The sequence below is a fragment of the Olea europaea genome, unplaced genomic scaffold, assembly GCF_002742605.1.
Source record: "Olea europaea var. sylvestris unplaced genomic scaffold, O_europaea_v1 scaffold2723, whole genome shotgun sequence".
NCBI classification, from domain to species: Eukaryota; Viridiplantae; Streptophyta; class Magnoliopsida; order Lamiales; family Oleaceae; genus Olea; species Olea europaea.
In genome coordinates this window covers 47109-71094 of record NW_019245646.1, presented here as the reverse complement: position 1 = coordinate 71094, position 23986 = coordinate 47109, and the positions used below count along the sequence as shown (strand labels likewise).

At 37.4% G+C, this 23986-nt stretch overlaps 3 protein-coding genes across 3 annotated transcripts; all 3 read left to right on the top strand.

Moving 5' to 3' along the window:
- Nucleotides 1-17447: 17447 nt before the first annotated feature.
- Nucleotides 17448-18579, top strand: LOC111383609. The gene is made up of 3 exons (XM_023007725.1): nucleotides 17448-17590; nucleotides 17724-17842; nucleotides 17891-18579. The coding sequence occupies exons 1-3, from the start codon at nucleotides 17448-17450 to the stop codon at nucleotides 18577-18579; spliced, it is 951 nt and encodes a 316-aa protein (XP_022863493.1).
- Nucleotides 18580-18591: 12 nt separating this feature from the next.
- LOC111383608 lies at nucleotides 18592-20176 on the top strand. The gene is made up of 3 exons (XM_023007724.1): nucleotides 18592-18859; nucleotides 19039-19532; nucleotides 20066-20176. Exons 1-3 carry the CDS (start codon nucleotides 18592-18594, stop codon nucleotides 20174-20176), a joined length of 873 nt encoding a protein of 290 aa, XP_022863492.1.
- Nucleotides 20177-21218: 1042 nt separating this feature from the next.
- On the top strand, nucleotides 21219-22088 carry LOC111383607. Its single transcript, XM_023007722.1, has 2 exons — nucleotides 21219-21695; nucleotides 21798-22088. Exons 1-2 carry the CDS (start codon nucleotides 21219-21221, stop codon nucleotides 22086-22088), a joined length of 768 nt encoding a protein of 255 aa, XP_022863490.1.
- Nucleotides 22089-23986: the final 1898 nt, after the last annotated feature.

Here is a 23986-nt window from a genome sequence, read left to right as displayed (position 1 = left end):
GTTTGACTTTCTCTTTTTTATGCTTTGACCTTTATTATTTTGAGAGTTATTTTCTTATGTGAAAACAGAAAAGAATTTGTAAAGGCATTGTTGAATAATCTAGTTCTAGAATGATTATTATTTTTCACGGAAAAAAAATAAATCTTATGTATTGCCCTACACCGATCCCTCATAACCAGTTCATATAACATTCAATTCGACGGTATTTAATCAAACAAAGGTCTGACCTGCTAACAAGTAATCGAAAAAGTTTGCTTCTTAAGGCACGGCCAGAAGTTTTCCCTTCAGATAATGAAGCACAAACTCAAACAATGATTCATCAGGTTTTTGTAATCTCCGTAAAAGTAACCAAAGCATCCCAACATATAAAGGCGGTGCCTCCATTGTCACCTCACTTGCACTCGCAGCATGTAGCGCAGACTGTGGAACAGTGATTTTATTTGCACCTTTCATATTTATTCTCATATAGCTTAAATCATTATCAATAATTGATCGTTGGATCGATTTTTCATGCAATATCTCTCCAGAGCTAAGTACAAGATCAACCTACTCCAACAATGCTTCAAAAGCACCTCATCCAGTGCGCCAGGCGGCGCCACTTAAGTTTGAGATAAACTTTTGCATACTTTCGTTAGATTATTTTTTCAAAAAAGGTTTTTGTCTATAAAATTTTGTTGAATGGATGATAGAATACTCGTACTTGCAACCAATTTGCCCATCTCCTAATCGGAACACTAACTTTCAAGTGATCCATAACAACTTCATTAGATTCCGACAGGAGGTAGGGGTTGTAGGGGACATACATGGTACACCATCATTTTCACAACCATTCATAATGATTTGTTAGCTTAATTTCTACATTATAAACAATGATGAAGAAACTATGTATATTTAGAAGCTAATATTTTCCAAGAAGAGGCATAAATTATTTATTTTCTATCATTAACTTCTTGAATAATAACTCCCCGCTCTCTTCATGGATTGGAACTTATTTGATGCTAGACACCATTAACTTTCGTGATGGATAAAATAAGTGTAGTTCAATTTGTTCATAATTTAGCCACAAGATTGTAGTTCAGAAAAATATTAAGGATATAAAAATTAAAATAAATGAGATTAACAACAAAAAAAATTACATGGAAAACTGCAAAACCTGTGGATAATCATGGACGGTCAAAGATATAGATATTATACTATTTGAAAAATTATTACAATTGTAAAAGATTTCTCGACCATCAAAACCCTAAAGTATCGTAGAAAAAATAACCTAGAGTTTACGACATCAACAATTTTCTGCATTTTGAACAAATGATACACATAATCTTTTAAAGTATAGACAAGGGAGTTAGTGGTTAATGAATTGATGGCAATCAGTCGTTATTATATAATGAATGTAATTGAAAGCCGCCTTCCATCATTTTGAGGGAAAAAGTGAGAAAACATGACTTGGTATGATTGAAGTGAAAAGCCAGACAAAAATGATAGAAAAAGAAAAGTAAAGAAATACACACCCTCATATGTAAATATACAGAGAGGTAGAGGTGGGGTGGAGAAGGAGTGACAAAGACCAACTTTGAAGAGAATAAGCCAAATTTTTATATGTGGAGGGCCCTTATGAGATGACTATTTATAAGTTTTGGTCTGGTTGTGGATTGCATTGGTTTTTTTTTTTTTTGGGGGGGGGGGGGGGGAGGCAAATGTTTACGGATAAATGCCAAGTACTGTGTCCTTTAGTGCACTTCCTTCAGGGTTGGTCCTGTGATTATGGGGCCCCGAGGCGAACTCCATAAATTAAGTCTCCAAAATCAACATAAATCAACATCCAACGATGTACTATACAACTAATTGCTAACTTAAAACTTAACGTAAAAGACATTTACAAAACATTTCAATTATGGGAGGATTCTTTTAAGTTAATTAGTGCGTTTTACCAAAAAAGAAAAAAAAGAAAAAAAATGGAAAAAAAAAAAAAAAAAAAAAAAACAAGGAAAAAAAATTTTGGGCCCCCTTGAAGAGCTGGGCCTGAGGCAGTGGCCTGTTGAACCTATGCTTAGGTCCAGCTCTGACTTCCTTTCGTATGTTGCTGCATTCCTTTGGCATGAATATGTCGACTGGTCACGTTGATTTTGGATCGTCCAATGCTTGCGAGTTTCTGGCCTGGCCTGGCCTGGCCTTGGTCTGTTTGTAAAAATTGTGAGTTAAGTCGAACTTTAGAGGTCTTACATGTTCTACACTCGTAAAAGTTTTTTACTAACTATATATATACTTGACATGGGTGTGGACTCTCATTTTCACGGAACATGTGGATAAAAATAGAGTTAGATGAGTCTATAAACTTCGCGATATATGCACTAAATAAGAGCATTTACGAGTTATTTTTTTAGATAATAGATATTTGGCTGACAATTTTCAATTGCATCACTATCTAATATTCTATGGTCTACTTACCAAACAAATGAAGCAAACAATATCCATCTTAGAACATCTCTAACCAACTAGAGTAAAGGATAAACTAGATAGGATTGACTAAAGATTCCGAAAGAACTGGAGTTATATCTCTTTTTCATTTCCATTCAAGAGTTTTTATGTATTTTCACATTCTCTGAGACCTTGAAAAAGGGACAAATTTCACTCTCTTCGCTTAAATATTGATGTGGCTAGGTTTGTATATGTCTTTTCCGGATAATTTCAAAGAGAAAATGGAGTCCATATAGAGAGATGTGGAGGAAGCCCCCATGTCTGTGATATTCATGACATGAACAACTTTCTTGACTATTGATTGATAGTGATTTTTATGCCTCACTACAGGCTAAAAACATATGTAGTCAGTCCATTGATGTGTCAAAGTTTTGATTTCTAAATTTTTAGCCTTTTAAAGAAAACACTATGCTGGCAAATTTTCTCATTGTCACCTAACTTTTGGTCACCTGTATTCATCACCAATAATTAGTGATTGTATTTGTTCTCTCACTCGTTCAAATGTTACTCGGAGACGGTCGAGAAATACCATACGTTCCTAATTGTTCCTTCCAATTAACTATGATTTTTTACGAACACATAATCAATTAAAGTAAAAAAAATTCAAGGTAGTTAATAGAACAAATATCACGGGAAATAATTTATACGATCAAGTTATACCGAGTATTTAATACTTTAATTTTATTCATAAAATATGATAAGACTCGGTATTATAGTTCATTTTGCACATCCTCTTGATCAAGTAATAATCAACTAATATGTTATATTTATGTTTACAACCATTCTCGATATTCAATAGAATATGTAGTAAGTATAGATTAATCGAACAAGAAAGGAAAAACTAAAAGAGAACAATGCAAAGGCAATAGACGGGGTACATAGTGGCACTATTTGTTTTCTGAAGTTGCTATAAAATAAAAAGTGTCCAATATCGTTCTATTGATAGAGAACATTAACTTGTCTAATTTTGTGCTATTTGTGTCAATTTTTAGAATAGTGTCTTCAACAAGAAAAGACCAAATCAAACATATGGTCCCTTTCAAACGAACAAGCCCAAACCAAATTAAGGCCCAACATCACATTGACATTGGTGGTTGAGCTAAAAGAAAATTGGAACTTTTAGGGGCCTGCTAGCAATTTTCTTTTCAGTTGTTTAACTATTTTTGAGTTGCACTGTTCATTAGATGTTGAAAAAATAAAGTGGAAATTACACCCACACCTACATTTCAATTTCCAACATAAAAAATCAAGTTATAAATTTTTATTTTTATTTTCAAAATTCAGATTATAATTTTATTTTTAAAATTTTAAAACATATATAACAAATCCCTACTAACAATTATACCCTCACAAATCCCAAACCCTAAGAATCTCCCCCAATTCACCATATTTATCCCTCCCTCCCTCACTATGAAACTAGAATAAATGATAGAGGAAATACGTGGATTTCACAAAAATGGAGGCAACGATGCTAATGGGCCAACGAAACAAGAGAAAATTGTCGATGGAATCAATGGGCCGACCAATCCAACATGGTCGTTCATAGTGCTGCTCATCACCATTGTGCAGCAACAATGTTTTGGAGTAATTTTGTTGGTGGTTTGCAACTAGTGGCGGCGGCGATTGGTTGGTACTGGTAGTTGAGTGGGGTTGGAATGGAATAAAGAGGGCTTGACCAATTATTTGAGTTACTGTGGGCCAATAAAATGATTAATTTTTGACTAATAAAAAAATTCAACTTGAAATATATGAGATTGTAACTAAATTTGTAATTATGACTCATATTTTGTCAAGTTAAAATCAATTAACTTGTAATCGAGAAATGACTTTTGACAAATTAATTTGATAATTTATGACTCTGAAATAAATTGCGACCTATAGAACTTGTGATTTGTGATAAAATAATAATGCATGACCTATCAATTTGATTATTTGTGATCAATAAATAATTTATGATCTATAAAACTTGTGATTAAGAAATGATGTGTGATCAATTAATTAAATATGTTGTGACCCATAATATTTTTGATTTATGACAGTAATATATTTAATTACATATTTAATTAAAAAATATTTTTAATTATCCATTAAATTAATAAATTTTGAATTATGACATGCTTTTTGAAATTTGAAATAAGTTTCTTAATTAAATATGTATTGTTCCCTGAAATAATTACTTATTAATTTTTTGGTGCACTGATTTTGGGAGGTTGTAATTTGGATCATCATGCTGTGTGCACAGCTCGACACGCGGCACGGGTGAAAGCCCCCTCACAAAGGAGGAGGCGTGACCTCCTCCTTTGTGAGGGGACTGTACTAGATTGTGCAACCAGTTTTTTTTTTCAATTTGGATTGTATTTTTCAACTAACCAATTCGATGGTTTTTTACCATTTTTATTTTATTTTTCCAATTTTATACTTCTAAAGCTCAAATCTACCCTAAAAAGAATGGAACTAGGACAATTACTTCCAATTTTAAACTCTATAAAACAATTATTTTCTCTCTCTCTCTGGACATCTAATTTTACCCTTTTAAAAATTTTTGGGACAACTTAAAAAGGAAAATTTCAAACATGAGTTGGAGTGTTTTATAAAAGACTAAAAACACCCAAAATTGAACATTTCATAAACACCTAAAATAGATAATCCCATAATCAATATCCTAAAACTCTCAAGCAAGCTTATACTTACGTCCCCCATGGTCGCGGTCGATCCGTCTCGATAGCAGCTGCATGGACAACACGCTTCAACAAGACGAAGTAGCTTACGATAAGGGATGCAGACAGTTTGTGGCAGGGAACGTAGGCAAATTCAGACAGCAGACGCAAGTAGCCTATTGTGGGCAGAACACAGGCGCTACAGGCAGGGACATAGGTAGCCTATTTTGGGCAGATTGCAAGCTACTTGAAACAGACTATTTTCCAACACGGTGATGACGTTTTTCTAAGTCTCGAACCAGCCATTTTGGAAGGAAAAATAGAAGGACCTGCAGCCGGATATTTTTGGGAAAGCAAATGGACAACTTGGCCAACTTGCACAACTTGTCCACTTATGCAGCTTGGCTCACTTGGCTACTTGCAAGATAATATCAAGATGCAAGCTAAGTATGAGTTGACACTATAAAAAGGACATATCCTCTTGTAAGGAAATTCGTAGAGAATGTCCACTTGATGCCAACTAGCATAAGTTGTAAAGTTAAATGTAACTTGATCAAATGAGGTTTAAGACAACTTCTCACCAATGGGGAACCTTGGATCAAATTAATCTTAGCAATTGATTTCAAAGTAACTTGCAAGGTTTTGCTTATAAATAGAGATGAAAGTCTCATTTATAAATCATGTAGAGTGAAGTGAGTTTTATACATTAGAGAGATTGTAAAGTTTTCCCTTTCATTTATACAAAGAAAATTTTCCCAACCTTACTTATTTTCCATATATTCCTTACTTCAAATTTATCTTCTCAACATGGTTATAATTTAGCCTCAATGGTTAAATTATTTGTGAGCGTGGAAATGTTGACTCAATGTTTTTTCATAAGGGATGGGAATTGCTGAATGTTAAGGCTTACGGTTCTAGTTGTTTAGGTGTAACGAAATTAGGTCTGTGATAAAATGGTATTAGAGCCAGGTTTGTGGGCCGTTATAATGGTGGATTCTCAACAAACTATTGATATTGAGATTGAGGAAAGGGATCGAGGTGCTGCCCCAGTTTAAGTAAAGAAAACTCAAGGCAAAAGTAAGACGAGGGAAGCCACCACCATGGAGGGTAAACTTGAGCAAATCATTGCAAATATGGGTGATCGGGTCGAATATCTTGAAAGCTCCTTCAAGGCATTAGAGGGACACGCCATTGGAAAGTTAGAAATTTTCCAAATCAATGTCCAAGAGGCGATGGACACACAAACATCGTGGAAAAAATGATGTCCAAATGATGAAAGATGATGTTTGAGCGGTGGTAGTTGGACAAGCCACAGTGATGGATGATTTTGGTCGTCTCCAAAACAAAGTCTTGGATGTCGTTTCCACTGTGCAAGGCCAAGTTAACCAATTGACCTGATGATGGAGAAAATGAGCAAAGAGCTTAAACAATACAAGCAACCCATTGCCAGTACAAGCGGAGGTGCCACTTCAACTATTGTTGCCCTTGTTGCCCCGAGGATTGAGTACCCGAAGCTTAAACACTATGATGGGCGACAGGATGCCAAAGACATAGAAAACTTCGTATAGCAAATGGAAGTTTACTTTGAAGGTGTAAATCTTGTTGATGAAGCCATGAAAGTCTGGACCGATTCTATGTATCTTACCAACACCGCATCTCTTTTGTGACTTCGTAAGCATGTCGATGTTGAAAATGGAGCTTGCAAAATTGATACTTGGTACGAGTTCAAAAGGGAGCTAAAAAGGTAATTTTACTCGAAGAACATTGTGTCGTGACTATATCAAAGAGTTCACGACTCTTATGCTTCAAATCTCGAGCATGTCGGAGGTTGTCTTGCTATTCTATTTCATGGATGGATGTACAACATGGGTGCAGCAAGAATTACAACGTCACGGAGTTAAAAATACAGATGAGGCAATTGCGGTTGCTGAATCTTTGAGGAGTTCCAAATGAGTATGGAGTCACAAGCAAGGACTTTCAAACTAACAAAAGGAAATTTTGGCCAAGGCGAAGGTGATGTACGAAAAGATAAGCAACAGAGTAAGCCAGATTGGAGGCCAAATCCTAAAGTTGATTACAAATCCGATGGCAACAAACCAACTACTTGGCCAAAGGAGTATGGTGACAAGAAGAGGGGTAATGTTGCTCATCGTAGTTGCTTCATTTGCAAAGGGCAACATCTCATGCATGATTACCCTATACTTTGATCCTTGGCATCCATTACAGAGAAAATCAGAGGAAGATGGTGCAAGTCACATGGGTTCACTGCAACTTTTCAATGCTTTGAATGCCAAAATCGTTCTGGGGACGAAAGGAGAAAAATGGTTGATGTTGTACTTGCCAAAATCAATGGATGGCAAACACAAGCATTAGTTGATACCGGAGCCACACACAATTTTATCACGGAGGATGAAACTCGAAGGCTTGGATTGAACATTCACCATGGAGGTAGATTGATGAAAAAGGTAAATGCAATCGCAAGGCCGTTAGCCGGCATAATTCGAGGAGCGAAACTATGATTGGTTCATGGCATGGACTCATTGATATCTCTATAGCACCGATGGATGATTTCAAGCTAGTATTGGGCTTAGATTTCTTGAGGAAAGTTAATACAATTCCTATGTCTTCCTTTGGTTCTATGTACATTTTAGAGAAGGATCATCATGCATGGTTCCTACCGTTTCCATGGGGATGAAAGTGGGACAACTTTCGGCTATGGAATTAGTGAAAGGATGGAAGAAGGGTGAGCCGAAATTCATTGCTCAATTGTTGGTTACAACCAAAGTCACCACTAATAATGATGTTTACCAGATGTTATTGCAAAAGTCCTTAAGGAGAATAAGGACATGATGCCCAAGAAGTTGTCAAAGAAACTTCCGCCTCGGAAGAAAGTTGATCATCGCATTGAGTTGGAGCCTGTGCCAAACCCCCAGCCATGGCACCCTATCGCATGGCACCTCAGAGTTGGAGGAGCTTCGAAAACAACTAAGAGAGCTTGTTGAGACAGGAAGGATTAGACTATCCAAAGCACTCTATGGCTCACCGATGTTATTCCAAAAGAAGCCAGATGGGATGTTAAAGATGTGTGTTGATTACCGGGGCACTAAACAAGGTGACGGTGAAAACAAGTATTCTATTCCATTGATTGCGAATTTATTTGATCGGCTTGGTAGCGCTAAATTTCATACCAAGGTTGATTTGTAAAAAGGCTATTATGAAGTTCGAATTGCGGAATGAGATGAGCCTAAAACTACTTGCATTACTCGGTATGGTTTCTATGAATGGCTTATCATGCCATTCAGTTTAACTAATGCCCCGACCACATTTTGCACTTTGATGAACAAGATATTTAAGTTTATGGTGGTTTATCTTGATGATATTGTCGTCTATAGCAATACATTGGAAGAACATGTTGAGCACTTGAAAATTATTTTCCAAGTGTTGCGGGAAAATGAAATATACATCAAGAAGGAGAAATATTCATTTGCCAAAGAAGAGGTGAATTTCTTGGGACATATCATCGGACATGTTCACTTGAAAATGGACGGAGCCAAAGTAAAAGCAATCAACGAGTGGGGGTCACCTACTAAAGTGATGGAGTTGCTCTCTTTCCTTGGATTGGTAAATTACTATTCGTATTTCATTAAAAGCTACTCATCTAGAGTGGCCCATTAATAGATTTACTAAAAAAGTCCCAAGGATGGGATTGGACCCTGAAATGTCAAAGAGTCTTTGATGATTTAAAGGTGGCGGTCATGTCGGAGCCGGTGTTGGCCTTACTAGATTTTAACAAAAGTTTTGAAGTTCAAATGGACGCATCGAATTTTGCTATTGGAGGTGTGCTCATGCAAGAAGGTCATCCTATTACCTTCGAGAGCCGCAGGTTGAATGACACGAAGCGACGTTACACGGTGCAGGAAAAAGAAATGATGGGCATTATACATTGCCTACGGGTATGGTGTCATTATCTTTTGGGCTCCTATTCTGTGATCGAGATGGACAACGTAGGTATAAGTTACTTCCAATCACAAAAGAAGTTAAGACCGAAGCAAGCTAGATGGCAATACTTCTTGGCGGAGTTTGATTATGTGATGGAATACAAACTCGAGAAGACGAATGTAGTGGTGGGTGCACTTAGCCGAAAGGCAGAACTTGCGACAATTAGCCAAGCTACAGGCACCTTGTTGGGAGAAATCAAACAAGGACTGAAGCATGATCTCATGGCAAAAACATTAATACAGGCCACCTGAGAGGGCAAGACAAGGCGATTTTGAATTGACAATGGGTTGCTATACACCACTGGGCAATGGATATTTGTGCCTAAGTGGAAGATTTTACAGTGTGACGTGATTCGGGAATGTCATGAAACCAAATAGGCTGGACATCTCGCGATAGACTAGACATTGGCTTTGATTGAATGAGCATATTATTGGCCGCAAATGAGGGATCAAGTGGAGACATATGTCCCAACATGTCTTGTTTGCCAACAAGATAAAGTGGAGAATAAATTACAGATGAGAGTTCTTGATCATCTTCCTATTCCAGATTAACCATGGGACGTGGTCACCATGGATTTCTTTAGTGCCTTGCCAAAATTCGAAGGGTTCAGATCAATAATTGTTGTTGTTGATCGATTTTCAAAGTATGTTACTTTCATTCTGGCCCCTAAGGATTGCACCGTGGAAGAGACGGTAAGGTTATTTTTCAAAAAATGTGTGAAATATTAGGGGTTGCCCAAGCATATTGTAAGTGATCGGGATCCCCTCTTTACGGGAAAATTGTTGATCAGACTCGCACCCTTCTAGTAGCTTTCATGATATGACCTAGGAGTCGAGCTCGACAAAGGCAAGTTTGAGGCGAGACCCATTAATAGTTGATAGCGGACCGATGATGCGATCGAAGATGAGATGAGTCAACGAGGCGATGGGATTGCTCATCAAGGCAACGATTGAAGACACCAACTTCGAGACTCAAAATGGAGCAACTTTCATGTTCGGATTGAAAACTGATTCAACTTGGATCAATTTAATATCGAAGGCCGAAATTGGAGGGAAATTTTAAGCCTGTGCGGTCGCACAAGCATACACGCTCGCGATCGCACGGTGGTCTACCGAACCTTAAAAGAGGCATTTTGTTTGAACCATGCGACCGCATGAAATTGCACGGTGCGGTCGCATAGGCCAATTTTTGGGCGAATTTACTATTTTAAATATTTTTTCATATTTTGTTAGTTTTTGATTCTTTTTCATATTTTGGGAATTATGCTCGACTTTTGCACGATTTTTACCTAGTTTTTAGGTCTAGTATAAATAGAAGTTTTCATTCAATTGTAAGGATAACTTTTGACATATTTGATATTGAATTAAAGTGAGGCGTATTGTCTTCTCTTCATCATTCTTTATTGAACAATTTCGAACTTATCAAGTGTTAACTTGTGGAGTTCAAACAACTGGATTCAATTCTTGGATTGCGTGATCAAGGGCTCTTTCAAGCGTCGTTCTTGTTGGATTTTTTTTGTTCGACGTTCTTTTGGATTAATCCTAAATTCTTGGATTAATTTGGCTTTCTTGGGTTCGTCAATCTTGTTGTGGATTTCATAGTCAATGTTGCTACGGGGTTCGCATCATTTGGTATCAGAGCTAGGTTCCAAATTAATTGAAGGTTATATATTTTCGTTACTTGTTAAGTCTTTTTTTTGTTTTCTTCATTTTTCCCGATTTCTATTATCGTTCCTCGTGTCGTTAAGTCTTTCTATTTCTTCTTTGTCATTCTTGTGTTCTTTGTCATTTGAGTCATTCTTGTGTCGTTAAATTATCGTCAATTTCAATTCATTGAGTTGTTGGTAGTTCAATCGTATTTCTTTCCAAAAGGTCAAAAAAAGTAAAAAAAAGTACTGTTCATCGTACGGTTACTGTTCATCCCTACAATACACCAAAAAATAATAATAATAATAATTGATATTATTATTTCTTGTTTTTACTACCAACACAAAAATAACTCTCGAATTGTGTGATTTGGGCTACTCCATTGTGTCAATTCTTCACTTTACTATTGAGTCTATTAACATATTCTTATCAAAACGATAATCTATTCCACCTAATTCAATTTCTTGAGTCTCGTGGTTCTTGGTTATTATTCGATTTGTTGAATTCCCGGTAAAACACTTGATTTAGTTCACTTGGTTCTTTGAAGTGTTTGGAGGGAGACTTTGAGTGGTAAGAGGTCGAGTGGTGAGTTTAATAGAGTAAAAAAGCCATATTGAGTTTTTTCGAGTGATATATTTGTGAGGCATATAAATTTGTGTGACGTGATGTCGGAAAGAGAAGGTTCTAACTCAAGTCGAAACAGTAATGACAACGATGCATCGGAGGACATGATACGGAGGTTTGAACGGGTACTTGGTGATGTTAGGGAGAAGATGGATAGGCAAGGGAAATGGATGGTGCAAATAGGTACCACAATCGCTAATCTTAGTCGGGGACAAGTGGAGATGTCTAATGCTAGGGGGCCAGGTAGGTGTGAATCTAGGAGAGGAAGGCGGGATGAGTATCGTAGTGATGAGGATGATTTTGATGAAGATGACATTGATATGGGTCGATTGAGGCATAAGGGCGTTAGAAAGGAAAGACGAGGTAGAAATAACTTGGGAGATGAAGTAGATGGAAATTTGGGGAGTATTAAAATGACTATTCCTTAATTTAAGGGAAGCAACGATCCGGAAGCATATTTAGAGTGGGAAAGGAAGGTTGAGATGATTTTTGAGTGCTATAATTATTCGGAGGAGAAAAAGGTAAAATTGTCGGCGCTTGAATTTGTGGATTACGCGATATCTTGGTAGGATCAAGTACTTACATCACAACATCACAGCGTAGGGGTCGGGAAAGGCCAATTAGTACTTGGGATGAGTTGAAGACGTTGATGAGGAGTACGCTTGTTCCCAGTCACTATTATAGGGAAATCCATAAAAAATTGCAAGGTTTGTATCAAGGGTCACAAAGCGTAGAGGATTATACAAGGAGATGAAAATTCTTATGATTCGGGCTAATGTGGAGGAAGATCGGGAAGCTACCGTGGCATGGTTCTTGAATGGGTTAAATCGGGATATTGAAAACATTGTAGAGTTGCAACACTATGTGAAAATCGAGGACATGTTACATGTGGCAATGAAGGTTGAGAGGCAGTTGAAGAGGAAGGGGACGTCTAGGCAATCATTGGGTACTTCGAATTTTAATTCAACATGAAAATCGAAGTGTGATGATAACAACAAAAATGGGGCTGCACCTAGAGGTAAAAGTGGTTGGCAAAAGGGTAAGGATGAAAACGCTAACAAACCAATATCAAAACCAGAGGCACAACTATCGCGCAATTGGGACATCAAATGTTTTAGGTGTTTGGGAACGGGGCATATTGCTTCTCACTGCCCAAACAAAATGCGCAATGGTGTTGCGGGATAATGGGGAGATAGTGATGGCGAGTTTGATGATATGCCGGCGTTGGAAGATGATAGTGAAGAAGAAAAAGTTGAAGGGCCAGTTGGAGATTTACTAGTCACGAGACGAGCTCTTACTACTCACATCAAAGCAGATGACTTGGAGTTGCAACGGAAGAACATTTTTCACACTCGATGCCACATCAACAATATGATATGTAGTGTTATAATTGATGGTGGTAGTTACACTAATGTAGCTAGCGTAACTCTTGTAGAAAAGTTGGGTTTAACATTATTGAGACACCCGAGACCTTATAAATTGCAATGGTTGAATGTGTGGCAAGGTGAGGGTGAATCAAAGAGTGTTAATTAATTTGTCAATTAGGAGCTATAAGGATGGGTTAGTGTGTGATATGGTGCCAAAGCAAGCGGGACATATTTTATTGGGTCGACCATGGCAATACGATCGGAAGGCTATGCATGATGGGTACAAAAATCGATATAGTTTCATTAAGGAGGGAAGGACCATTACTTTTGTGCCATTAACACCGGCGTAAGTCTATGAGGACCAATTAAAATTGAGAAGTAAGGAAGAGAGGACAGCCAAGGAGTCAGAAAAAAATGAGAGAAAGTGGTGAGTTAGAGAAAAAGAGAGAAAATGTTGAGATAGCCACTAGAGAGAAAAGAAAAGAGAGTATTTCGAGAGAAGAGAGAAAACACGAACAAATTTCTTTGCAAAAGAGAGTGATTTGAGGAGGGCGGTAGTTGAGAGAAAAGAGATGATCTTGTTCGTGTATAAGGAATCACTCATTAATTTCGAGGAAACTAACCCACCCCTCCCTAGTTTGGCTAAGTCTTTGTTGCAGGAATCTGACGATGTATTTTCGGAGGATACACTAAGTGGATTGCCGCCTATTCTAGGTATTGAACATCAAATTGACTTCATACTCGAAGCTATCATTCCAAATCGACTGACTTATCGAAGTAATCCTGAGGAGACTAAGGAGCTTCAAAGGCAAGTGGAGGAGTTAATGGGCAAATGATACGTGAAGGAAAGTATGAGTCCTTGTGCGGTACCAATTTTGGTCGTGCCAAAAAAGGATGGAACATGGCGAATGTGCATAGATTGTAGGGCTATCAACAATATAACGATAAAGTATCGTCACCCTATACCTAGGTTAGATGACATGCTTGATAAATTACATATTGCTTGCATATTTTCTAAAATTGATTTAAAAAGCGGGTATCATCAAATTCGTATACAAGAGGGTGATGAATGGAAAACGGCTTTTAAAACTAAATATGATTTATATGAATGGTTGGTTATGCCGTTTGGACTCACAAATGCACCTAGTACTTTTATGCGCTTAATGAATCATGTTTTACGTGCATTTAAAGGAAAATTTATTGTAGTTTGTTTTGATGACATCTTAATCTATAGCAAAAACCTATGAGAGCATTTGGAACATTTAAAATGTGTGCTAATTGTTTTAAGGAAAGAACAACTTTATGCTAATCTTAAGAAATGCACATTTTGTATAGATAGAATTATATTTCTTGAATTTGTGGTTAGTGCTAATGGGGTAGAAGTAGACAATGAAAAGATAAAAGCTATTAGAGATTGGCCGACACTTAAAAGCATAATGAAAGTTAGGAGTTTTCATGGTTTGGCTAGTTTTTATAGGCGTTTTGTGAAATATTTTAGCACTATCACCGCACCACTCATGGAAGTAGTTAAAAAGAGTGTATGTTTTCATTAGGGTGATGAACAAGAACTTGATTTTAATACTATTAAAGGTAGATTGTGTGAAACACCTGTTTTGGCATTACCTAACTTTGACAAAATATTCGAAATTGAATGTGATGCATCATGAATAGGGATTGGAGCAGTTTTAATGCAGGATCGAAGACCTATTGTATATTTCAGCGAGAAATTGAGTGGAGCTGCTTTAAATTATCATACATATGACAAAGAATTTTATGCACTTGTTTGAGTTTTGGAGACTTGGCAACATTATCTATGGCCGAAGGAGTTCGTAATGCACACGATCATGAGTCACTAAAGCACTTGCGGGGACAGGTAAATTGAACAAGAGGCATGCGCGGTGGATGGAATTCATTGAGACGTTTCCATACATCATTCGCTATAAGCAAGGTAAGAAAAATGTGGTGGCGGATGCGTTGTCGCGAAGGTACGTATTGCTAACTACTCTTGACTCTAAGTTACTTGGGTTTGAACATATTAAAGAATTGTATGAAAAAGATGTTGATTTTTCGGATATTTATTTGTCATGCATTAAAGTGGCGGTTGATAGGCTTTTTAGGCATGAGGGGTATTTATTTCGGAAAAATAGGTTATGTGTTCCTAATTGTTCTATTCTGGAGTTGTTAGTAAGGGAGGCACATAGTGGTGGATTGATGGGACACTTTGGGGTTCAAAAGACTTTAGATGTATTGAAGGAGCATTTTTATTGGCCTAAGATAAAAAGTGATGATGAGCAAATTTGTAGTCGATGTATAGGTTGTAAAAGGGCTAAGTCTAAGGTTTTACCTCAAGGTTTGTACACACCTTTACCTACACCTAGCGAGCATTGGGTTGATATCTCAATGGACTTTATTTTAGGTTTACCTAGGACTAAGAGAGGTCGGGATTCTATTTTTGTGATTGTAGATAGGTTCAGCAAAATGACACATTTTATACCATGTCACAAAACGGACGATACCACGAACATTGTTGACTTATTTTTTAAAGAGATTGTGCGTTTACATGGGGTTCCTAGAAGCATTGTGTCGGATCGAGATGTCAAATTTTTAAGTCACTTTTGGAGAGTTTTGTGGGGTAAGTTAGGCACTAAATTACTATTTTCCACAACTTATCACCTACAAACGGATGGGCAAATTGAGGTAATGAATAGGACTATGACACAATTGTTGCACACATTAATCAATAAAAATTTGAAAAGTTGGGAGGAGTAACTACCATTTGTTGAATTTGCATACAATCGAGCTGTTCACTCTATTATGTCATATTCTCCATTTGAAATTGTATATGGTTTTAATCCACTAACTCCTTTGGATTTAATTCCTTTACCTGTGAATGAATATGGTAGTTTAGATGGCAAAAAGAAGGCGGAATTGGTTAAGTCACTCCATGAAAAGATAAAAGCGTAAATTGAAAACAAAAGTAAGCTGGTTGCATCGTAGGCAAACAAAGGTAGGAAACACGTGACATTCGAGCTAGGAGATTGGATTTGTGTGCACTTTAGGAAGGAGCGATTTCCGGAGCAAATGAAGTCCAAGTTGCAACGAGGTCCATTTCAAGTTATTGAAAAGATAAACGATAATGCATATAAGTTGGACCTTCTAGGTGAGTATAATGTTTCGGCTACTTTTAATGTATCTGATCTCTCTCTATTTGATGTAGGTTAAGATTTGAGGACGAATCCTTTTGAAGAGGGAGGGGATGATATGACCCAAGAGTCGAGCCCGACGAAGGCAAGTGCGAGACGAGACCCGTTAATAGTCGATGGCGGATCGATGATGAGATCGAAGACGAGACGTATCAACGAGGCGATGGGATTGCTCGTTCATTGACTTAATGCCTCTTAAGCTTGAAATATTTGGTTATTTTCGAGAAATTTAGAATGTTTTGATGCGGGTATTTGTGTTGTTTTATAGGTGAACCAATTTGGTGAAATGGTGAGTTTGAAGGGTGGAAAAGAGTCAAATTTACATAGAAGTTGGACGGCTGAAGAAGTAGAGGCAAAGAGATACACGAACTGAGAGAAGAATCACCGGATTTGGAGAAGGAATCAAGCAACAAACTGAGTTTTTCTTATTTATCTCTTCTCCATGCGATTTAATTTGTATTTTATTGTGTTTTTCTTCTCAATCATGAACTAAACTATTAAATCTGGGGTTTGATGTAACCTATTTGAGACATGATTTAATTTCTTTATAGTCTTTCCATTTAATTTTCCAGAATTGATTTGTATTATTCTTGCTTAATGCTTTCAGTTGCTTGATCACCAATTGAATGAATTGATGCTCTAAATTTAACGCTCGAGAGAGGGAAATTTAGGCGTGATCTAAGAACAATATAACCTAGATTTGTAGGTTTCAAGAGAAAGTGCTAATCTTTGAGGGTAAAACAAGAACCAAGTGCATGATAATCTTATATATTTAATTCAGAATAGAGATATTGGGGTTAAAATATAGAGATGGGTCCTATTTGACGCTTGAGAGGGGAAAATAGAATTAATTTAGAATTCTTGCCTATGAATTCGAGAAATAATTAATGGAAGTATCTATAGGGGTTGAGAATTATGTTGATAATACGGTGAAATCACTCCCTAGACTTTATGAAATTCTGATTTAATCTTTAAAAAATGCCTCACTTTTCTTGCATTATTAATTTCATCGACATTAGTTTAGCATTCAAACATCAATTTAACATCTGATTGTCTAGATAAAGTAAACGCGGATATAATTATAGTACTCAGTAGAAGTCGAATATCAATCCCTGTGAGTTCGACACTTTTCAATTCCTTAAAATACAACAAAACTTGACTTCGTGCGCTTGCAGTATAAAATCACGTTATATGAATCGCGTGGCAAGTTTTAGGCGCTGTTGCCGGGGATTGATTCATTCGAATTCAATTGATATTATTACCAATCGACGTTCATTTTACTTTAGATTTTTATTTCTATCGTAATATTTAATTTAATTTTATTCTTTTTGTGTCTATCTTTAAAAGCTTCTTTGTGGTTATTTTCAGCTGTTTATGTGAAGGGCGAGAAATCTAGATCTACTACCTATTGATCCTGAACCAGAACGCACATTTCACAGTCTAAGAGGCATACAAATAAATGAACGGGAAGTAATGGCAGAACAGGATGCTAGAGCAGCCAATGAGGATAACCAACAAAGGGCTATTCGGGACTATATAAGGCCGGTTGTCAATGACAACTATTTTGGCATCGTACGCCCAGCAATTGGTGCAAACAATTTCGAATTGAAGCCAGGGTTGATACATATGGTGCAGCAAAATTAGTTTGGGGGTGCTGCAATAGAACCCAATTGCTCATCTTGGATCCTTTTTGAAAATTTGTGACATGGTGAAAGATGAATGGGGTGTCTAATTCTCATTCTCTTTAAGGGATAAAGCAAAGGCTTGGTTCCAGTCACTACCGTATGGCTCAATTACAATTTGGGATGATTTGGCTCAGAAATTCCTGACCAAGTACTTTCCACCTTCTAAATCAGCTCAACTTCTCGGTGAAATCAGCCAATTCAAATAACTCGACTTCGAGCCATTCTATGAAGCCTGGGAAAGATTTAAAGACTTGCTTAGGAGATGTCCTCAACATGGGTTCCAGAAATGGGTGCAAATTGAGATATTTTATAATGGGCAGACAAGGACTATGTTAGATGCAGCTGCGGGAGGCATTTTAATGGCTAAAACAGCAGAGGCTGCATATGCTTTATTGGATGACATAGCTACCCATAGTTACCAATGGCCAAGTGAGAGATCGGGTGTAAAGGAAGTACTAGGACTTCATGAAGTGGATCCCATCACCGCACTAGCAACTCAGGTTGCATCACTCACAAATCAGATAGTCACGCTTACCACTCAAAGAAATCAACAGAAGGTAGATTCAGTTATGAGTACTTCTTCATCACACCATGAAACAGAGATTGCAAATGAGCAGGCTCAATATGTCAACAATAGAAACTACAATCAAAGAGGAAACTACCAGGCTAATCACTACCGTCCAGGGCTGAGAAATCATGAAGACTTATCATATGGCAACAATAGAAACACACTTCAACCTCCACCTGGATTCAACACTCAAAATTCTGAAGGAAAACCATCCTTGGAAGACATACTCAGGACATTCATCTCTGAAACAAGGTCACGCCTCAACAAAGATGAATCACGGTTAGATAATATTGAAACCCATGTGTCTAACATGGGAGCCACAATGAAGAATCTTGAAGTGCAGATTGGTTAGTTGGCTACTTCAATGAAATCTCAACAAGAAGGAAAATTTCCAAGTGACACAGAAGTCAACCTAAGGGAGCACTGTAAGGCCGTTGTACTGAGGAGTGGCAAACAAGTTGGAGAAAGTGAACCCGCAGAAGAGAGCAACTCCCCACCTGACAAGGAGGAGGAACAAGTGGTAGTAGAGCAAGAAAAGCAGACCAAAGGAACAAAGACAGCTCACAGACCTTATTCAATATCCTTCCCTTATAACCCACCAATTATCACACCACCACTTCCATTTCCACAGCGTTTTTAAAAGAAAAAGTTTGATGATCAATTTGCTAAATTTTTAGAAATTTTCAAGAAAATTCACATTAACATTCCTTTTGCAGATGCTTTGGAACAAATTCCAAACTACGCAAAGTTTATGAAGGAGGTGATGTCAAAAAAGCGAAAATTGGAGGAATATGAAACAGTGAAATAACAGAGGAATGCAGCGCTATACTTCAGAAGAAACTACCTCAAAAGAGAAAAGATCCGGGCAGTTTCACTATTCCCTGCACCATTGGAAGCTCCTCTTTTGACAAAGGCCTTTGTGATCTTGGAGCAAGCATCAACCTGATGCCATTATCAATTTTCAAGAAGTTAGGCCTCGGGGAAGTCAAACCAACAACGGTAACTCTACAACTAGCTGATAGGTCCCTCACCTACCCACGAGGGATTATTGAAGACGTGTTGGTAAAGGTCGACAAATTCATCTTCCCAGTTGATTTTGTGGTATTGGATATGGAAGAAGATCAGGAAATCCCACTGATTTTTGGCAGGCCATTTTTAGCAACTGGAAGGGCATTAATTGATGTACAAGGAGGACATTTGACATTGAGAGTGAATGAAGAAGAGGTGAGGTTCAACATTTACCAAGCAATGAAGTACTCAGATGATAATGACACTTGCCACAGGATTGACTTCATTGATTCTGCTGTGAGAGATGGGAAATTACACTCATTATATTATGCCATTAATTTCATAATTTTGCTATCTTGGAGAGTATTTTAGAAGTGCTAACAAGTAATTTCGGTGTTATTTTGTAGATTGATGGAAGTGGAGAAAACAAGAGCTAAAAGAGGTCAAAGGAAGGAAATAGGTAAAAGCTAGCGAAATTGGATGAAATGACCAAAACGTAAGAATCCAAAGTTCGAGGATTAAAATGCAATTAATCAAAAGTCATGTCGAAACTTGAAATGAAGATCCGAGAGTTCTAGAAGCCAATTGGATGAGGGAAGATGTCAAAGGGATCAAATTTAGTCAAGCTATGATCATAAATCATTTTCTAACCAAAAAGTTTTGCGCCGGAGTTTTGGTCTCACATTTAGACTCATTTTTGACATAGAAAACGATCGAATTGGAGAATTATTCCTGAAAAAAAATTGTAGTCCTTTGAATTAGCTTTCCAACGCATCTTGAATCACTTCAATTTGACATCGAATGAGAAAGTTATGCTGAAAATACTGAAGGATGCGCAGAATGCCATTTCGGGCGTACCAGGCGCCGCGGCGCCCATCTTGCTGAAACAAGCAGAAAGTCAGCGCCCAGGCGCCGCATTTCAAAACAAAAGGAAATTCTGATTTTATAATATTTTCTCGGCCCAATTAGTAACCTGTTGTTCCCTAAATTCCAAGACACTATAAATACACAATTGAAGACCTAAATTAGGGGGGAGCCGCACGCTAAAAATATGTGGGATCAAGCCACACGTACTTGACGTATTGGAGAGAAGACAACAAGAAGGGAGATTGAAAAGAGAAATTCAAGAAGATTAACACCAAACAATTGAAGATTAGAAGCATTCATTGGAAGGGGAAGGAGATCTTGGTGAAAGAATACTTTTTCTTCTACATCTTTATTACAAATCCGGTGATGTATTCTAAGACAATTTCCTATTTTTCTTCCATTATTATGAGTAGTTAAATTTGATTTTAAGGCGAACAATGTAATCTTTTGGAATTCTTTATTTCATGCAATTGAGATTCTAGTGCTTTTATATTTTATGTGTTGATTTTAATGTTGTTCTTAATACATTTAATTACTTGATCACTAATTAGATGATTTGTGAACAATGATTGCGTAGAGATGCGGATTATTTGTTTAGACCACATGTTAAAATCCGGTAAATTGATATAACGTATAGAGATACTTATATTGATTGCTGCGGTCGTGTGTGAATTCTTAGAACCAATATTTCGTTTAATTAAATTTAATTTGCACAGAGATATGAAATTAAACTAATTAAATAGGCTCAATGAGAACTCGAGAGGGGTAAGTTGAATACAATAGAAGAATTCGACCGAACACTACCTTAGGTTTTATGAATCTTGATTTATGAAATAAAGGTGACCAATAGGTGAAATTGTTCCGACCTAACGTACATTTATTGTTAGAATTTTAAATCACTTTTCGTTGCATCCAATTGCATTTTTAAGTATTTAGAATAAAAATCACATTTAATCATTGCTTTTGTTTATTTTCATCAAATAGAAGTTAGAAATAATAAATTGGGCATTAAAAGTACAGTCCTCGTGTAAACGATAATCCGGATTCAAAAGGTCCACTTTACTACTTGTTACAATCCGTTCACTTGCGGGATAAAATCGACAATAGCAGTGTATGATGTTTAGTGCAACAAAGGATGACATTAGCACTTTTGGAGAGTACATAGGGAGCAAGGATTTGGTTGATTACATATTGGCTTTTGAGTCTACATCATTTGTGGAAAACCCATCACAATGTGAGGATATTCAGCAATCAGAGGAATCAGATGACAAAGAAAGCAATGAAAGTAGTAAGATTGATCTTAAGCAATTACTAGATCACCTTCGCTATGCATTTTTGGGTGACAATTCTGCATTTCCAGTGATTATTTCTTCATCACTCACCAGAGACGAAGATGATAGATTATTGAAAATGTTGAGGGATCATAAGGCCGCTTTGGGATGGTCGATAGCTGACATCAAGGGGATAAGTCCTACAATCTGCATGCATAAAATCCTCATGGAAGAATCTTACAAGCCATCCATCGAACATCAAAGAAGGTTAAACCCAGCAATGAAAGAAGTGGTTCGAGTGGAGATTCTAAAGCTATTGAAGGTAGGAATCATTTTTGCCATTTCAGACAGTGAATAGGTCAGCCCAGTGCAAGTGGTACCAAAGAAAGGAGGGATGACGGTAGTTAAGAACGACAAAAATTAGCTAATTCCAACAAGAACAGTAACTGGCTGGAGGGTGTGCATTGATTACAGGAAACTGAATAAGATAACTAGAAAGGACCATTTCCCACTCTTGTTCATAGATAAAATGTTGGATAGATTAGCTGGCTACTCTTACTATTATTTTCTTGATGGATATTCGAGCTACAACCAGATTGCTATAGCACCAGAAGATCAGGAAAAGACAACCTTCACCTGTCCCTATGGAACTTTTACCTACAGACGGATGCCATTTGGGTTATGCAATGGACCGGCACTTTTCAGAGATTCATGATGACAATCTTTGCAGACGTGGTTGAAGACATCATGAAGGTATTTATGGATGATTTCTTGGTGTTTGGTACTTCTTTTGATAACTGTCTTCACAATCTCTCCTTAGTGCTGCAACGCTGTGAGGAAAGCAATATAGTTATCAATTGGGAAAAGTGTCATTTCATGGTACAAGAAGGTATTGTGCTAGGCCACCATGTTTCGACGAGGGGATTGGAAGTGGACAGAGCAAAAATTGATACAATTGCAAAGCTACCACCACCCACCAATGTCAAAGGCATTCGAAGTTTCTTAAGGCACGCTGGATTCTACAGGAGATTTATCAAAGACTTCTCAAAAGTGGCAAAACCCCTATGTAACCTTTTGGAGAAGGACACAACGTTCGTATTTGATAAAGACTGCTTACAGGCTTTTGAAACCATAAAGGTAAAATTAGTCACTGCCCTAGTAATTGTAGTACCAGATTGGGATCAGCCATTTGAGGTTATGTGTGATGCTAGTGACTACGCAGTAGGAGCAGTTTTGGGATAAAAGTGTGATAAGATTTTTCGGGCAATCCACTATGCCAGCAAAACTCTTAATGGAGCTAAACTAAATTACACAACAACAGAGAAGGAAATGCTAGAAAGTGATAATTTACACGGACCATGCTGCAATCCGTTATCTCTTTCAAAAGAAAGATGCCAAGCCATGCCTAATTCGATGGATACTACTACTATAGGAATTTGATGTAGAGATTCGGGATAAGAAAGGCAGTGAGATGTCGTTGCAGACCATCTCTCACACGACATTCTCATGATTGGAGAATGAAAAGGTGGTGGATGATAGTCAAATTCGAGAAACGTTCCCCAACGAGATCTTGCTAGTTGTATCAACAAAGATCCCATGGTATGTTGATTTTGTTAACTATTTAGTGTCTGAAAGATTGCCACATTTAGTGTCTGAAAGATTGCCACCTAACTTGACCTTTCATCAAAAGAAGAAATTCCTACACGATGTCAAGTCTTATCTGTGGGACGATCCAATCTTGTTCAAAAGGTGTGCTGATAGAATAATCAAGCAGTGTGTCCCTGTGGAAGAAACACGATCAATCATGCAGCATTACCTTTCCTCACCTTACGGAGGTCATTTCGGGCCTACACATACTGCTGCAAAGTTGTTGCAATCTAGTTTCTATTGGCCAAATCTGTTCAAAGACTGCTATGCTTTTGTGAAGACATGTGACTGCTGTCAGCGCACTGGAAATTTTTCAAGACATCATGAGCTACCATTAACTAGTATGCTTGAGATGGAATTATTTGATGTGTGGGGTGTTGATTTCATGGGTCCGTTTCCACCTTCCTTTGGTCAAGATTATATTCTTCTCGCAGTAGATTATGTGTCTAAGTGGGTTGAAGCCATTGCCACACCAACAAATGATGCAAAGGTGGTGTTGAAATTTTTACAGAAAAATATCTTCACTCGATTTGGCACGCCTAGGGCAATCGTAAGCAGCGGAGTTACACATTTCTGTAACAAGTTGTTCAATTCTCTTCTAGCTAAGTATGATGTCAAGCACAAGTTGGCACTGTGTTATCATCCACAATCAAATAGGCAAGCAGAGGTATCTAACAGAGAGATTAAACAGATTTTGGAAAAGACAGCGAATACCAATCGGAAGGACTGGTCTCTCAAACTAGATGACGCTCTTTGGGCATACCGAACTACATTTAAAAAACCAATTGGAATGTTACCCTATCGTCTGGTATTTGGGAAAGCTTGTCATCTACCGGTAGAATTGGAGCATCGAGCTTATTGGGCTGTGAAGAAATTGAATTTAGACATGAAATTGACCGGTCTACAACGCTTATTGTAGCTTAATGAATTGGAGGAATTTCGGAACGATGCATATGAAAATGCAAA

Excerpts from the sequence above, each read along its gene's own strand:
- LOC111383609 (XM_023007725.1), top strand. The coding sequence starts at position 17,448 with ATGGCAGAACAGGATGCTAGAGCAGCCAATGAGGATAACCAACAAAGG. Across the intron at positions 17,591-17,723 it reads AATTTCGAATTGAAGCCAGG|GGATAAAGCAAAGGCTTGGT; the intron begins GTTGATACATAT and ends ATTCTCTTTAAG. Across the intron at positions 17,843-17,890 it reads TAAATCAGCTCAACTTCTCG|CCTGGGAAAGATTTAAAGAC; the intron begins GTGAAATCAGCC and ends CATTCTATGAAG.
- LOC111383608 (XM_023007724.1), top strand. The coding sequence starts at position 18,592 with ATGAAATCTCAACAAGAAGGAAAATTTCCAAGTGACACAGAAGTCAAC. Across the intron at positions 18,860-19,038 it reads ACCACTTCCATTTCCACAGC|AGGAATGCAGCGCTATACTT; the intron begins GTTTTTAAAAGA and ends GTGAAATAACAG. Across the intron at positions 19,533-20,065 it reads TTGACTTCATTGATTCTGCT|GATGCGCAGAATGCCATTTC; the intron begins GTGAGAGATGGG and ends AAAATACTGAAG.
- LOC111383607 (XM_023007722.1), top strand. The coding sequence starts at position 21,219 with ATGTTTAGTGCAACAAAGGATGACATTAGCACTTTTGGAGAGTACATA. Across the intron at positions 21,696-21,797 it reads AGATTCTAAAGCTATTGAAG|CTAATTCCAACAAGAACAGT; the intron begins GTAGGAATCATT and ends GACAAAAATTAG.